Source organism: Arvicola amphibius, chromosome 3, assembly GCF_903992535.2.
Source record: "Arvicola amphibius chromosome 3, mArvAmp1.2, whole genome shotgun sequence".
Lineage (NCBI taxonomy): Eukaryota > Metazoa > Chordata > Mammalia > Rodentia > Cricetidae > Arvicola > Arvicola amphibius.
In genome coordinates this window covers 112,472,097-112,486,674 of record NC_052049.1, presented here as the reverse complement: position 1 = coordinate 112,486,674, position 14,578 = coordinate 112,472,097, and the positions used below count along the sequence as shown (strand labels likewise).

The 14,578-nt window shown below is 50.6% G+C and overlaps 1 protein-coding gene across 2 annotated transcripts; it reads left to right on the top strand.

The window, feature by feature from the left end:
- Positions 1 to 12,044: 12,044 nt before the first annotated feature.
- On the top strand, positions 12,045 to 13,737 carry Upk2 (uroplakin 2). 2 transcript variants are annotated; one of them, XM_038324415.1, is made up of 5 exons: positions 12,045 to 12,120; positions 12,512 to 12,643; positions 12,741 to 12,879; positions 13,100 to 13,170; positions 13,498 to 13,737. In XM_038324415.1, exons 1-5 carry the CDS (start codon positions 12,045 to 12,047, stop codon positions 13,632 to 13,634), a joined length of 555 nt encoding a protein of 184 aa, XP_038180343.1. In that variant the 3' UTR covers positions 13,635 to 13,737. The 2 variants fall into 2 exon arrangements, with proteins under 2 accessions (XP_038180343.1, XP_038180344.1); XM_038324416.1 differs by having other exon boundaries at positions 13,100 to 13,174; positions 13,502 to 13,737.
- The last annotated feature ends 841 nt before the right edge of the window (positions 13,738 to 14,578 follow it).

The following is a 14,578-nucleotide window of genomic DNA, read 5'->3' as shown; positions in this document are numbered from 1 at the left end:
GAATATAAATCGGATTATGAATTTTAGGGGATCTTGTATGTGCTAGGGTGAGGGTCCCAGAGGCAGTCCTCTCGTTATCAGGCCCTCACTAATAGACTTCCTTCAGCCCACGAGACAAACACAGTGGTGAAGGGGCCCCAAGCTCTAGTGTGGAGGGAGACAGAATACAGCTGCAGTCTTACTTCCAGGTGTCCCTGGCCTCCCCCTTCCTTCAGAGCCCCAACGAGGAGGAAGGAGAACTTGTTTTAAGCACTCTACTATTTGTCGAGTGCTGTGTGGGCTCCCCGAGCCTTCTGTCCTTTTTCATCTTCCCTGATCTGTGAAGCGAAGTCACAGCCAAGCCACCGTTCAGAGACAGTCACCTGAGTTCAAGGTCAGAGCTGGAAGGTAGCACCCAGAGGGCTGGACCCTCTGCTCCTCCCAGCCCTCTGCCTACCTCGGGAGCCTGCTCCTCACTCTTCGGCTTGCCCTTAAGGCAGGCTGCACACTCGGGAAGCTGATCTGAGGACATGCTAGTTTGGAGGTTCTGCCTCCCCTCTTTTTGTTTGTTTGTTAAGACGGGGTTTCTTGGTAGCATTGGAGCCTGTCCTGGAACTAGTTCTGTAGACCAGGCTGGCTGCAAACTCAGAGAGATCCGCCTGCTTCTGCCTCCTGAGTAGTGGGATTAAAGGCGTGCACCCCTCTCCCCCCAGCCCCCTCACCACCCTACCATCCCCACCGCCCTGCCTGCCTCCATTCTTGTGAGCACAGCCAGGGAGGCTTAGCATTCTGGGCTCAGTGGGAGGCCCAGGGTACTTCTGAAAGCAGCCTTGGAGAAGCCAAGAGGTTGAGAAACTCCTGGGGCAGGAAGATGGCAGTGGGAAGCACAGAGGCCAGGCTATTTCTAGCAGTCCTGAGAACTCAGAGCCTGAACTGGGGCATGTGAGGAACTGGGGAAACAGCAGCCTCCAGTGTGCAGGTTCAAACAGAGTGACTGGGGATGGGCTGTGTGCCTGCAGGTCCCTACAAGTGGTAGCAGGGATGGCGGGAGAGGAGGGAAAATGTCCCCCTCCCCCCATCCTTTGGACTTCTGTACAAATGACAGCTTTGCGAAGGGCACCAGCATCTCATGTGCGTATCAAGCAGGGCCAGGGAGGTGAGAGGCCAGCACCAGGCTGTGACCTGATCAGCCTTGCCAAACCTACCCACCCACTTCAGAGGATGGGAGAGGATTCAAAGCATTGTTGACTCTTCCCATAACTCTGTTCTTCTTCCTGGGGTCAACCTTTGACTGCCAGAGCTGTGGACTGGCTGGGGCTACACTCTAACTCGAAAGTCCCTACTGGCGGTGTCAGATTTGGATAGACTTCAAGAGGGGTTAAAAATGGCAGTTGGGGTGGGGGGAGCTGGAGAGATGGCTGACCCCCTGGGACACACCTCCTCCAATAAGGCCAGACCTTCTCCAATGAGGTCACACCTCCTAGCATTCAAATATACGAGCCTATGGGGACCATTCTCATTCAAACCACTGCAGGGGCCCAGAAGGTCTTAGGAAATATGTGATAAAGCTTAGGAAAGAATATCCCTCTCTGATCTTCCTCTGGTCCTGTCCTTCCTCTTGGTCTTTTAGGGAGTCCTGGACCCATCTCGATTCAGCGTTTGTCTTTAGTATCCTCTTGCCCATCTTCTCATTCACATGTCTCCCAGTACAAGCTACTGTTGTCCTGCACTGCCAAGGATGGGACACAGGGCACTGTGCCTGTTAGGCAAACGCCCTATGATTGAGCCACATCATCAGCCCTAGCACCTACTGTCTGGGTCTGAAGAGCTTCCCAGCGGCTCCTCCTTGCCAAAGCCAGGAGCAGATTGCACATCTCTCTGCTTTGCCGGCTACTGCTTCTGCTGCTCGTCCGCTCTGCGGGCTTCCCTCTTTGAGCACCTGGGAGGACAATCTCTCCTGCTCTTTTGTATTTTAAGGAAGCTTCTCAAGCTCCTTTGCAAGCCTCACTCTTCCTTCGTCCACAGATGTCAAGGCTCCTTGGGCTCTCCTGCACATACTCCCCAAGGCTTCCGCTGGCCACCCCTGTACTGACAGACTGCCCCGCCTGTACAGTAAATCGCACATGCTATGTACCTCGATATCTTCAGGCACCTCAACTAGCAACTTTAAAACAGAAACATTCACCTTGGCCTCTCTAGACTAGTAAGAGCTCTGCCCTTGGTGCGGTTGCCCAAGTCAGCACAGGAAGACATCCCTAACAATGCTCTCCACGCTTCCAAAGCTGTCCCTAGCCTCCTCGCTGACTCCAGGCTCTGTCATTTCGCCCTCACCCAGCCCTTTTCCTATCAGTTTCTGTCTGGAATGTGATCTCAGCAGCCTCGAAATATCTCTCCAAGCTGCTCGTCCAACTCAGCTGCTTCACTACAGGCATTTTTGTAAAACACAAGCCTGAAGCGGGCGGTGGTGGTGCACACCTTTAATTCCAGCACTTGGGAGGCAGAGGCAGCACTTTGCCAGTTTCAAGGCCAACCTAATTTACGGAGTGAGTTCTGGGAAAGTCAGGGCCGCTACAGAGAGAAACCCTGTCTTGAAAACAAATAAAAACCCACAAACCCGATCACCATACTCTCCATTTTAAAATTCTCAAAGGGGATTTTATCCTTAGGGTAGAAACTAAAACTCCTGACCCTGAGGGGTGCTCAGCAGTAGAGTGCTTGCCCAACATGAGGGAAGCCCCGGGGTTCAATTCCCAGATCTGGAGAAAAGTAGGGGGAAGAGGAGGAAGAGGAAGAGAAGGAAGGAGAAGGAGAGGGAAGAGGAGGACAAGGAAGGAGGAGAGACCAACTCTTGGAGAGTCTAAAATCTCATCTGGCCTCAGCTACGTCTCCAGTGCTTTTTCCAGATTCCATTCTCTGACTTTGAATCTGTGGGTTCTCAGCCTGCAGCAATCTCCTCCCTCCCTCCACTCCTCTCTCAGAGTTCTCTCTGCTAATTCCTACACTTTTAGTCTCTCCGCCTCCTTCCTGTTTCCTCCAGGAAGTCCTCCCAGACGCCCCCACGCCAGTCCATTTAAATTTCCTCTTTGGCAAATTATAGAAAATAGAAAAAAAATCCTATTTTGCAAAGGACAATAAGATAAGAACAGGGATCCCTGGCTACGTGTGGTGCATGTCCACGGGCCCATCTCCCCTGGAGGCTGAGGCTACAGGAACTCCTTTTAGAACTTTATTTATTAACTGAGATTATCTATCCTGTTGGTTCAGTTTCAGAGAGCCTAGAGTAGTCGGTGTCCCCGAAGACAGTAGACCCTGGGAAAAGTGGAGTGATCTCCATCAATACAGCCTTTCTCTGGAGCCTTATGAATCTTGCACCCCAACTCCCCCAAGGGCTGCTTCAAGCTTCTTTGGCCCCAAGCTCTTCTCTCCACTGAGTTTTTCATTTCACCAGAAAAGCCAGAGGCTTCAGGAAGGATTCCCCCTTAGTCCCTCAGCCTTGGCCTCCCGCCTCCTGCCTTTCCCACACCACTCTCCGGCAAGGGCATTTTTCAGCAGGCCTGCCCTCATCTCCCCTCTGCAGGGAGACGGCATCACTCAGAGACCCGCAATGCCACCTCTCTGAGCAGAGCTCCATATCCCCCACCTTCCAGAAGACTTTCATTAATTCGAATCATCTCTTCCCTGTATCTTTTTTGGCATGTGTTTTAATATTTCCCTTTGCTATTTACTGCTACTTATTTCTTGATAACTTCTTTTGTTTTGCTTCTTTGGTTTTTCAAGAGAGGGTTTCTCTGTGTAGCCTTGACTGTCCCAGAACTTGCTCTGTAGACCAGGCTGGCCACCTGCCTTTGCCTCCCGAGTGCTGGGATTAAAGTCACCATGCCTGGCTTTATCTATTTATTCTTGGTTTTTTTTGTATATGAGAGTTTTGCATGTGTATATATTGTGCAGCACATGTGTGCGCGGTGCCCTTGTAAGTCAGAAGAGGGCATTGGATTCCCCAGAACTGGAGTTACAGACAGCTGTGAGCCACCACAGGGATGCTGGGACCCAAACCTGGGTCCTCCACAAGAACAGCATGTGCACTTCCGATCCGTCTGCCCTGTTCTGACGATAGAACCTCACCCGCCAATCACGTCTAGGCTCTGGCTGTTTGGTTTCTGCTTCCTCCCCAAGGTTAGGGAGAACCCCTAGGGTACCAGGCCCAGTGGATACTTTTACTCTTTTTCTCCAATCCTGATCTTCATTACAACTTGACGTTTTGTTTGTTTGTTTGTTTTATGTTTTTCAAGACAGGGTTTCTTGAAAGTGTCCGGTCAGGTGTAGCCATGACCGGAACTTGCTTTGTAGACCAGACTAGCCTTGAACTCAGAGATCATCTTGTGTCTCTGCCTCCCGAGTGCTGGGATTAAAGGCATGAACCACCACCACAAGGCTCTGACATCTCATTTTTAAAGAGTTTTAAATTATTTTTCAATTTATGTGCATGTGTGAGCATGTGCCTCGAATGTGTGTGGTTGCCCTCAGAGGGCTGATGGAGCAGTCAGAGTCCCTGAGCTGGAGTGGCACAACATTGTGAGCTTCCCTTCCCAACGCTGGAAACTGAGCTCTGGAAGAGCAGCAAGCACCCTCAACCGGCTCTTCAGCCCTAACGCACCATGGAGTCTGGGAACTCCATCTACTTCCTCCTTCTTTCCTAGTGAATATCCATTTCTTCTTTACAGAACTCTCTTCCTCTTCTCCCTCTCGCCAGCCCAGAAGCCTGTTGGTCACTGCCTTCTTCTCTTACAGTCTTTGCAAGGGCCTCCTTCCACAGCCAAGAGGAGAGTGCTGTCACATGCCAGTCCTCTGTGTCAACAACTCAGTGCCCCATTGTAATGTCCTCCTGGCTGCTTCCCACTGTGATTGTATTGGTTAGCTGTTATAGCAGGGAAGCTGCCACAAATGTAGTGACTTGTAAAGGTGATTATTTTGTTTTGAGAGTCAGGCATCTGGGCAAGAGCCAGGGGCCTGCTTTTGCCTCAAGAAGGCACGGTGAGGATGTCAAGTGAAATGCAATCATCCAGCAGCTTCCTAGACTTAGCTCCAAGTCACACACTGCTGCCTAAGGCTTTAGTCCCTTGCATGGAGACGTCACCTCACCGTGGAAATGCTCCTGCCTCCTCCAGAGTGAACAAGGAGCAAAGTCTATGTCATCGTCAAGTGAGTCATTGCTTCTGCCACCCTGAGGAAAGGGGGCTTTTGAGACAGAGTTTCATCATCTATCCTATAGCTGGAACCTCTATAGTTCAGGGTGTCTTGACCTATAGCTCCTGCTGCCACCGTGTCTTGAATGCTGGGGTTACAGGTGTGCAGTATCATGCCTGGCAATTCCGAGCTCCGTTCCGTTCCCTGCCTTCCCTTTCCTTTGTTTTTGAGACAATGTCTCATGTAGACCAGGGTGGCTTCAAGCTTCTGATCATCCTGCGTTTAACCTCACAGTATTGCTTTGGCTGACCTCAAACTCATGGCTCAAGCAATCCCCCTACCATAGTCTCTCTTGCAGCTAGAACCACAGGTACACGTCAGCACGCCTGGCTACTTGCTGGGTTATCCTATTGTCTGCACAGACTAACTCTGAGAGAATGGGAAGGGAGCTTCACAGAGTCACAAATGTGAGGAAACAGAAATCAAGGATCATTACGGATCATCGTGGAGGAAGCCTGCGATCATGATACGTCAGACATAAGGGATCCATAGGGAACATTTCCCCCCCCCCCCCGCCATTCAAATCTGTTCTGAACTATAAATCTGGAAGTCATTTGTTCTTTCCCCTTAGACATACTCTACAGTCATCACCGAGTCCAGTCAGTCTCTGTGACATGACGACAGCCTGCTCCTTTCATTCTGGTGCCCACGGCCTGGACACACTTGTTTTTCTTTATTCTCTTGGATAGTTTGGTTGCACAATCTCCTCACCTCATGCCTGATCTGAGGTTCTCTACATTGTTACCAGAACGATTCTTCCAGAACTTAGGTGAAGAATCTTCAAGGCAAAAATTTAAACTCTTGGCAACTACAAAGTTGCTAGCAGTCCGGCTGCAGCCGGAGCTCCCATCAGGTCCCTGCCTTTGAGTCTTTCTTTTGGCCAAGATGTGTAGTTTGTAGTTCCCAGGTGTGACAATAATTCATGTCCCCAAGCCTTTCAGCAGGTAGATTGTTTTTTTGAGACAAGGTTTCTCTGTGTAGCCCAGGCTGGCCTCAGACTCTGAGATCTGCTTGCCTAGGCTTGCAGAGTGCTGAGATTAAAGGTGTGTATCACCACTGACTGGTGATACGACTCCCTCTTTATAGGCTATCTTCCTCTGCTTACTCCAGGCAGACCAACTTGGGGTTCAGTCCTCAAAACTCCGCAGCTGAGAGCAGGAGTTGTATCTCATTGCTTTAGTACCTCAAGGTCTGGCATAGAACCCACCATAGCGGGATTTTTCTACCAATGTTTAATAAGTGAATGAATCAGATAAGCTGTTCTGGATGCCTGGTACCCTGTGGCCACTAACCCTTGGACAAGTTTTTCAAATCTTTTTTTTTTTTTTTTTTTTTTTGGTTTTTCGAGACAGGGTTTCTCTGTGGCTTTGGAGCCTGTCCTAGAACTAGCTCTTGTAGACCAGGCTGGTCTCGAACTCACAGAGATCCACCTGCCTCTGCCTCCCGAGTGCTGGGATTAAAGGCGTGCGCCACCATCGCCCGGCTAAGTTTTTCAAATCTTAACATGTCTCTTTGTGCCAAGGACACAACTGGAAAAGCAAATACTGAGTTATTTAGGCCACTTCATTCCCTGTTTGCTCTGTGACCTTGGGGCTGTCACCTATTACCTCAGCACCCTCATTCCTCATCTGAAATGAGGGCTAATAAAAAGGAGAGAAAAGGCTGAGCAGTGGTGGTGCACGCCTTTAATCCCAGCACTCGGGAGGCAGAGGCAGGCGGATCTCTGTGAGTTTGAGGCCAGACTGGTTTACAGAGTGAGTCCCAGGACAGCTAGGACTGTTACACAGAGAAACCTTGTCTACAAAGAAAGAAAGATAGAAAGAAAGAAAGAAAGAAAGGAAGGAAGGAAGGAAGGAAGGAAGAAAGAAAGAGAGACGAGAGAGAGAGAGAGAGAGAGAGAGAGAGAGAATAAGATGGATTGCTTAAATCAGTATTTATTGAACCAGATACTGTCCTAGGACCTCTTAAATAAATCATTTGGCATGTTAGTCACCATATTCCAGGAGACAGGCTTTGCTGTCTTTCCCATCAAGAGGAAACTACAGCGGTTGGAGAGACAGCTCAGCAGTTTTTTTTTTTTTTTTTACAGAGGCCATGGTTCAGTTCCTAGCACCCACATGGCAGTTTGCAACCATCTATAACCCCAGTTCCCAGGGATCCGATGCTCTCTTCTGATTCCAGAGGATACCAGGCACAGAAGTGGTGCACAGCATACATGCAGACAAAACACTCACAGTGCATAAAATAAATTAAACGAATGCATTTGAAATGGAAACTACAACTTGAAGCGACAGCTTAGCCAAGGCCACAAAGCTGGAAGGTGTGGTTTGTGTTGACCTGGATGATGGCGTTTTCCTTAGGGCCACGCATTTTCCAGCCTTAGATCTCCAAAGAATGGCTCTTAGGCTTCCCAACAAGCTAATATTTGGTGAGCACCACTCCTGACCTGCAGGCCCAAGTCCTCAGGATGGCCACTGCTCACCTAGATTATAGCTGGCTCTCAATGCTCTTTCTGCATTTTTGTCCTAAATCTTTTTTTTCCCCTGAGATGGGTTTTTCTGTGTAACAACCCTGGCTATCCTGGAGCTCACTTTGTAGACCAGGCTGGCCTTGAACTCACAGAGATCTGCTTGCCTCTGCCTCCCAAGTGCTGGGATTAAAGGTGTGCACCCAGCTGGAGCCTTTCCATTTTCAAGTTGAAAAAAAAAATGAGGTTCAAAGTGGTTCACCTAGCCATAAGGCATCTCTCGTCGCCAGGAGAGTAATGGTCACCATCTGTGTCTAGCACACCCCTGGAGACAGGCAGACATGTTTTCTAATTCCCTGGGAGATAGAGGAGTGGCCTAGTTGAAGTGGGACTGTGGACAGGTCAGGGACAGGTCAGGCAGACCTGGGTTCTAATCCTGATTCTTCAGGCTGCAGAGGTACTGTAGCTCAAGAAGGGGGAAAGGGGAGTCTAGTCCAGGAAGAAGAAGAGGTCTGTTCAAGGAACTGATGGAGCAGAAGAGGGAAGGGCAAGAACTTAACCTGCGTTTCTATCTTTACTGCTTAGTTTATCCCAGGGGCAAACCTGGGAGCAACAAGTGCCTGTTGGCTGGAGGAGGGTATTTGGGAGAAGGAAGGGGTGGGAACTTTAAGGAGTTTAGAGTCAAGAATCAAGGGGAGGACAGTGGAGAAGATAGAGTTCAGGAGAGAGACTCCGGACCTGTGATCCTGGTTCCCCTGCTTGGCCCTTAGGAAATTCTCCAGAGGAGCGGGGTGCTGTGGCTTTAAATGATTCCGGCACTGTCAGTGAATCTGCTCTGCTGAAAGAGTTATCCTCTTGCTTCTGCACTGGGCCTCCCCCTCCTCTTAGCTCCCCAAACCCTTCTCAGCCGCTGTGATGGGATAATTAGATGCGAGAGCTCAGCACAGATGATGCTCCAGTTGCTTAGCAACTAATGGTTTCCATGGAGACCGCAAAGCACAGCCTCCAGAGCAGCCAGTGAGCAGCTCGGCAGGGCAGGGAGAAGATGCGTCTCTGCTCCTCCAGAAACCTGGGGAGGGTTCGGGTGGGGAAGGTGAGGGGGGAGATTGGAGGGAGATGGGAGGGCTTAAAGGCACAGGACCCTCATATCCCTTTAAAATGCGACCAGAGATATGCCCTTTCCTGTCTCACTTTGTCTCACTCCTAATTTCAAATGGGACCTAAGACTGGACCAACACAATCTGCCCTGCAGTAAACCCATTCTCTCCCTGATTCCTCCTTAGCCCAAATGGGAGGAGAGAGCTCCCAGGCCCATGCATAAGCACCCTGCTATGTTGAGGTTTTGAGATATGCCAGGAAGATACCCTGACCCTGACATCCCACCATTTAGCCCTCTTCCTCACCTCAAGTTCTCCTTTGTGTGCGGATCTTTCAGTGTGTAGAGTGGGGATAAGATCTCATCTAAAGGGGACAAAAGCCGTGGAGCAGGACACACAGAAATCCACCCAAAGGCAGCCTGTGCTGGCAGCGTGAGAAAAACCTCTGTCCTGCTTTCCATTGGAGGCGTGTGTGTGTGTGTGTGTGTGTGTGTGTCTGTGTGTCTGTGTGTCACCTGTAAGCGCCTTAGAAATGCAGCTCTAGGAAGCGGTGAGAGGGCTCTACAGGTAAAGGCTCCTGCCACCAAGCCTGAGGATCAGCGTTTCGATACCGAGAAACCACACTGTGAAAAGAGAGGCCCAGCTCCCACAAGCTGTCCTCTGTCCCCTACATGTGTGCTGTGGCACACGAGGGCATACACATACACAAGATGATAAGTGTAATTTAAAAATTGTTCAAGAAATGTAGTTTCAGCGCACGCCTTTAATCCCAGGCCTTGGGAGGCAGAGGCAGGTGGATCTGTGTGAGTGTGAGGCCAGTCTGGACTACAAGAGCTAGTTCCAGGACAAGCACCAAAGCTACAGAAAAACCCTGTCTCAAAAAAAAAAAAGAAAAAAGAAAGAAGAAAAAAAAATGTAGTTTCAAGCTTTACCTCAGGCCCACTGAATCAGAAGTTGTGTTTGAACCAATTCCCCGATAATCCATTGCATAGTCAATTTGGAGACACTCTGGGAAGAGCCCGCCCACTCTCTGCCTGAGCCCCAGGTTCTGTCTTTATTTCTTTTTTTTTTTTTTTTTTTTTTTTTTGGTTTTGGTTTTTCGAGACAGAGTTTCTTTGTGGCTTTGGAGCCTGTCCTGGAACTAGCTCTTGTAGACCAAGCTGGCCTCGAACTCACAGAGATCCGTCTGCCTCCCGAGTGCTGGGATTAAAGGCGTGCGCCACCACCGCCCGGCTCTGTCTTTATTTCTATCCCCCTTACATCCCGGGCTTTACACCCACCCACTGTGGGGGAAGGACGTTATAGCATCCCACTCTACTGGAACCCTGACCCTTTCTCTGGACAAGGGAAAGTAAGTGGCTTCTGGAGCAGCTACTGAGGGTACTGAGATCAGGCTCTGCAGAGTTCTCCAATCTGGAAAAGCCCACGCCCACCTGACCATTTTCCAGGGACAACCTGTCTGAGTCTCAGGTGCCACGCTGACAAGGCAGGGCCACTTAAGATGGCTGTTGAGGGCATGCTGAGAGCGAGGGCACACGGAGAGCAAGGGAATGTGGAGCCACTGCCCAGCATTCCAAGTAGTTCGCTCTCCTTCCCTCTGGCTGACAAATCTAGTTCTCTCATTTAGCCAGGGGTGGGAGACACCAGGAAACGGTGCTGGTCTTGTGTCCTGTGGATAGGAACCCATGCCTCATGCACCTTTCCACTGAGCTGCACCCCTGGACCGTTCTCCTTGTCGCTGGCTCATTTTGACTTGAGGATGTTTGTTGTTGTTCTAGTTGATTCAGGGGTCTTTTTTTTTTTTTTTAAAAAAATTACTAATTATTTTAGTTTATGTGCATTGGCGTGCATGTACCTCGGTGTCAGATCTTGAAGCTACAGACAGTTGTGAACAGTCATGTGGGTGCTGGGAATTGAACTCAGTCCCCTAGGTGAATACTGAGTTCTCTTAACAGCTGAGCCATCTCTCCAGCCCTGATTTTTGTTCAGTTTTTTTTTTTTCTCGAGACAAGATTTCTTTGCATAGCCCTGGCTGTCCTGGAACTCACTCCATAGACCAGGCTGGCCTCAAACTCAGAGATCCACCTGTCTCTGCCTCCAGAGTGCTGGGATTAAGGATGTGTGCTGCCACCACCCAGCCTTGTTGGTTTGTGGTTTGAGACAGGTCTCTCAACATAGCCCTGACTGTCCTGGAACTCACTATGTAGACCAGGCTGGCCTCAAACTTACAGAGATCCTCCTGCCTCTGCTTTCTGTGTGCTGGAATTAAGGTGTGCACCATTATACCCTGCTTGACTTGAGACAGGGTCTCACTGTGTAGCCCAGGCTGGCCTGGAACTCTGGATCTGCCTGTGTCTTGTTTCCTGAGATTTTTCTTCTTTATTCTCTACCAGCGGAACCAATGCTTACTGCCCAAGTCTATCTGTGTCTACACCAGAGCCCGACATCTGTGCTGGACTTCAACATCTACCTCCTTGGAAGCTGTCTCTCACCTCCTGTGTCCCCACCCTCTGGAGAAATCTGAAGATTCACACTGACACCCTCAACTTATCTTGTGCCGGAGTCAACACTAGGAATCAGAACTCTGGCTCTGCTATCCCCACCCCGCACAACCAATCTCCCTCTCTTCTGCTCTTACTAACCAGAGCCATTTCGTTCCTTGGGGTTTTCCCTACAAACCAGGGCAACTTCAGAATCATGGCCCTTCTAGAAAGATCCCTACTTCCTTGGGGAGAAGCAGCCTCTATCATGGCTGTAGACACACACAGAGGAACTCTGCTTCAGACATGGAAGTTCTCAAAGAAGGAGCTCTCCTGGGCTGGAGAGATGGCTCAGAGGTTAAGAGCATTGCCTGCTCTTGAGTTCAATTCCCAGCAACCACATGGTGGCTCACAACCATTTGTAATGAGATCTGGTGTCCTCTTCTGGCCTTCAGGGATACACACAGACAGAATATTGTATGCATAATAAATAAATAATTTAAAAAAAAAACAAAGGAGTCATCCTCCCCTGCAGCTAGCTAAGCTGCCAGGACCCAGTCAGGGCATCACCTTTTGGGCCTGAGGGCCAACTCCCAATCCTGAAAAACCTGTCTGGGGGCCCTCCCTGAGGCTACAGTGTCTGACAGGCAAGTTGGACTGGATTCCCACCCAACAGCCCCTCCTACCCCCAAACAAAATCAGCCATCCCGGGGCAGGGCCTCATTGGCCTCAGGAAGCCCCAGCTCGGTCCAGGATCCAGTCAGCTCTCGGCGCAGTATGACCTCCACGCTGCCTGTCCAGACCTTGCCCTTGTTTCTGGGTCTCCTGACTGTCCCGGCTCCGGGGGCTGCAGGTCTCTGTTTCTGGGGGGAGTGAGGAGGGTTTTAGAACTCTAGACAGGGAGCATTGTCTCTTCCAGGACTCTCAAACTCGTAGCTGGCTGGGGTTGAGGACTAGCGATGGTAGTGAGCCGCTGACAAATTCCTAGGCTTCTTCCTGACCCAGGAGTAGAGAAGAATCCACAGTTTGCGTGGGTGGATGAGGTTGGAAACTGACAGGCTGATAGAGTCTAGTCCGGCTCCCCTGGCAGCTCAGCGTATCCACCATTTGCAGCTCAAGCCTGCCATCTGGTGGTCAGAGTCACACGGGCCTGTCCTGACTGCGCCCTTTGTAATGACCCGCCGCCAGATCTGAGTCGAGAGTGAGTCTAACTCCATCTGCATTCCCTCCTGACTTTCTAACAGACTTCAACATCTCAAGCCTCTCTGGGCTGCTGTCTCCGGCGCTAACAGAAAGCCTGCTAGTTGCCTTGCCCCCATGTCACCTCACGGGAGGTAATGCCACACTGATGGTCCGGAGAGCCAACGACAGCAAAGGTAGGCTTCCCGGTACCTGTTTCGTCTTCCCTGTTAACCCGTTCTCCATGGCACTGCTAGACGCTCGACTCTGCCTTTCGCTCCTATTTTCCCTTAGTGGTGGAATCAGTGTTTGTGGTGCCTCCATGCCGTGGGCGCAGGGAGCTAGTGAACGTGGTGGACAGTGGGGCTGGCTTCACCGTCACGCGGCTCAGCGCATATCAAGTGACAAACCTAACCCCAGGAACTAAATACTAGTAGGTACCAGATGGACACACGTGGGACACAGAAAGAGAAACTGGGGGATGCTGGTAAGAATGAGGAAGAGGACAGGGCTAAAGGGTACGGAATGTGAGCCTCCACCCCAGGAGGGCGCAGTTGCGGGGCATAGCCATGGAGATGGGGGCTGGAACCGCTCCTCGCAAATGCCGGATTCCTACCGGGATCTCTGCTTTCTACCAACTCCCACCTCTAAAGCATTTCCTACCGGGTGCAGAAGGGGACGTCCACCGAGTCCAGCCCAGAAACCCCGATGTCTACGCTTCCTCGTAAGTAAAATGCCTACCCCTCTCACATCTCAAGTGTCTACACACCTGAGCGCTGGGCTTTATCCCCTAGAGGAGGTTGTTTTCAGAGGACTCTCACTCTCCTGTTGAATGTTTGCTCTGGCCACCTCCTGTTCATCCATCTGCTGAACTAAAGACTCCTTGTGAGGAGGAACGGTACTCTAGAAAAATCTCCTTGGTGACCCCTAGGGGATGCTAGGAGAGGCCATAGCTGTTGTTGCCCTGGTTGCTGGCTGGTTGGCTAGCCAGGCTAAGCTGTGAGCCCTGCTAGGGACCCCTCCAACCCACTAAAGTTTTCTCTTCTGACAGGAAGGAACATGGAGTCTATTGAGTTAGGAATGGCCCGGACGGGTGGCATGGTAGTCATCACGGTGCTGCTGTCCGTGGCCATGTTCCTGTTGGTCGTGGGCCTCGCCATTGCCCTGGGACTGGGTGCCCGAAAATGAGGAGGGCTCTCCTGCATCACAGGCTCCTCCAAGTCCAGCCTGCTTCAACTGGTTTTCTCCAGTGTCTTCTTTTCCCTCTCCCTGCCTCCCTCCACTAAGTCCTTTCCTAAGTATCCCTCTCCCTGCTCAGCCTTCTAACACTCCCGCTGTGCCCTCATTGCCATCCTGTGAGAGCTGATTTTCCTCTTCCGGGGGCTTAGTTCTCACAATAAAGGCTGGCCCACCACGTCTGTGCGAGTTTCCCTTTGGTGGATTCCCCTTACGCACGTTTTGTGGCACCAATGTCACTGACAGATGTCTGTCAGTTTCTCTAGCCCCAAGTCCCAGGAGGGAGGCAAGCGAGGAAGAAGGTAATGACAGACAGTTGAGGAGAGAGCACCAAGTCCCAGACCCGGCTGTGAGTTTTGCATCCTGCTTTCAGCAGGTCACCTAAGCAGGACTCTGGGCTGGCCCAGGAGGGGAGAGGCTGGACCATCACATGGGCAGGTGGCGAAAAAGCTGATAGAGCTGGGTGAAGTACTGGAGAAAACACGAGGACAGGACAGGCACTGAATTTGAAGCATGGGTGAAGAACATGCTACAGGGTGAAGAACATGCTACAGGGTGAAGAACATGCTACAGGGTGAAGAACATGCTACAGGGTGAAGAACATGCTACAGGGTGAAGAACATGCTACAGAATAAGGAACATGCTACAGGGTGAAGAACATGCTACAGGGTAAGGAACATGCTACAGGGTAAGAAACATGCTACAGGGTGAAGAACATGCTACAGGGCGCTAGGACTGAGAGCAGAGGTGGAAGGACCCTGGCAGGAGGGGACAGGATAGTGCAGTGTGGCAGATGGCGTCACCCTCATTCATTTCTTAAATTTATTTTTGTTCTATAGAGGTTTTGTGTGTGTGTGTGTGTGTGTGTGTGTTGTGTATATACCATGTTAAATGTG

Excerpts from the sequence above, each read along its gene's own strand:
- Upk2 (XM_038324415.1), top strand. The coding sequence starts at position 12,045 with ATGACCTCCACGCTGCCTGTCCAGACCTTGCCCTTGTTTCTGGGTCTC. Across the intron at positions 12,121-12,511 it reads CCCGGCTCCGGGGGCTGCAG|ACTTCAACATCTCAAGCCTC; the intron begins GTCTCTGTTTCT and ends ACTTTCTAACAG. Across the intron at positions 12,644-12,740 it reads GAGAGCCAACGACAGCAAAG|TGGTGGAATCAGTGTTTGTG; the intron begins GTAGGCTTCCCG and ends ATTTTCCCTTAG.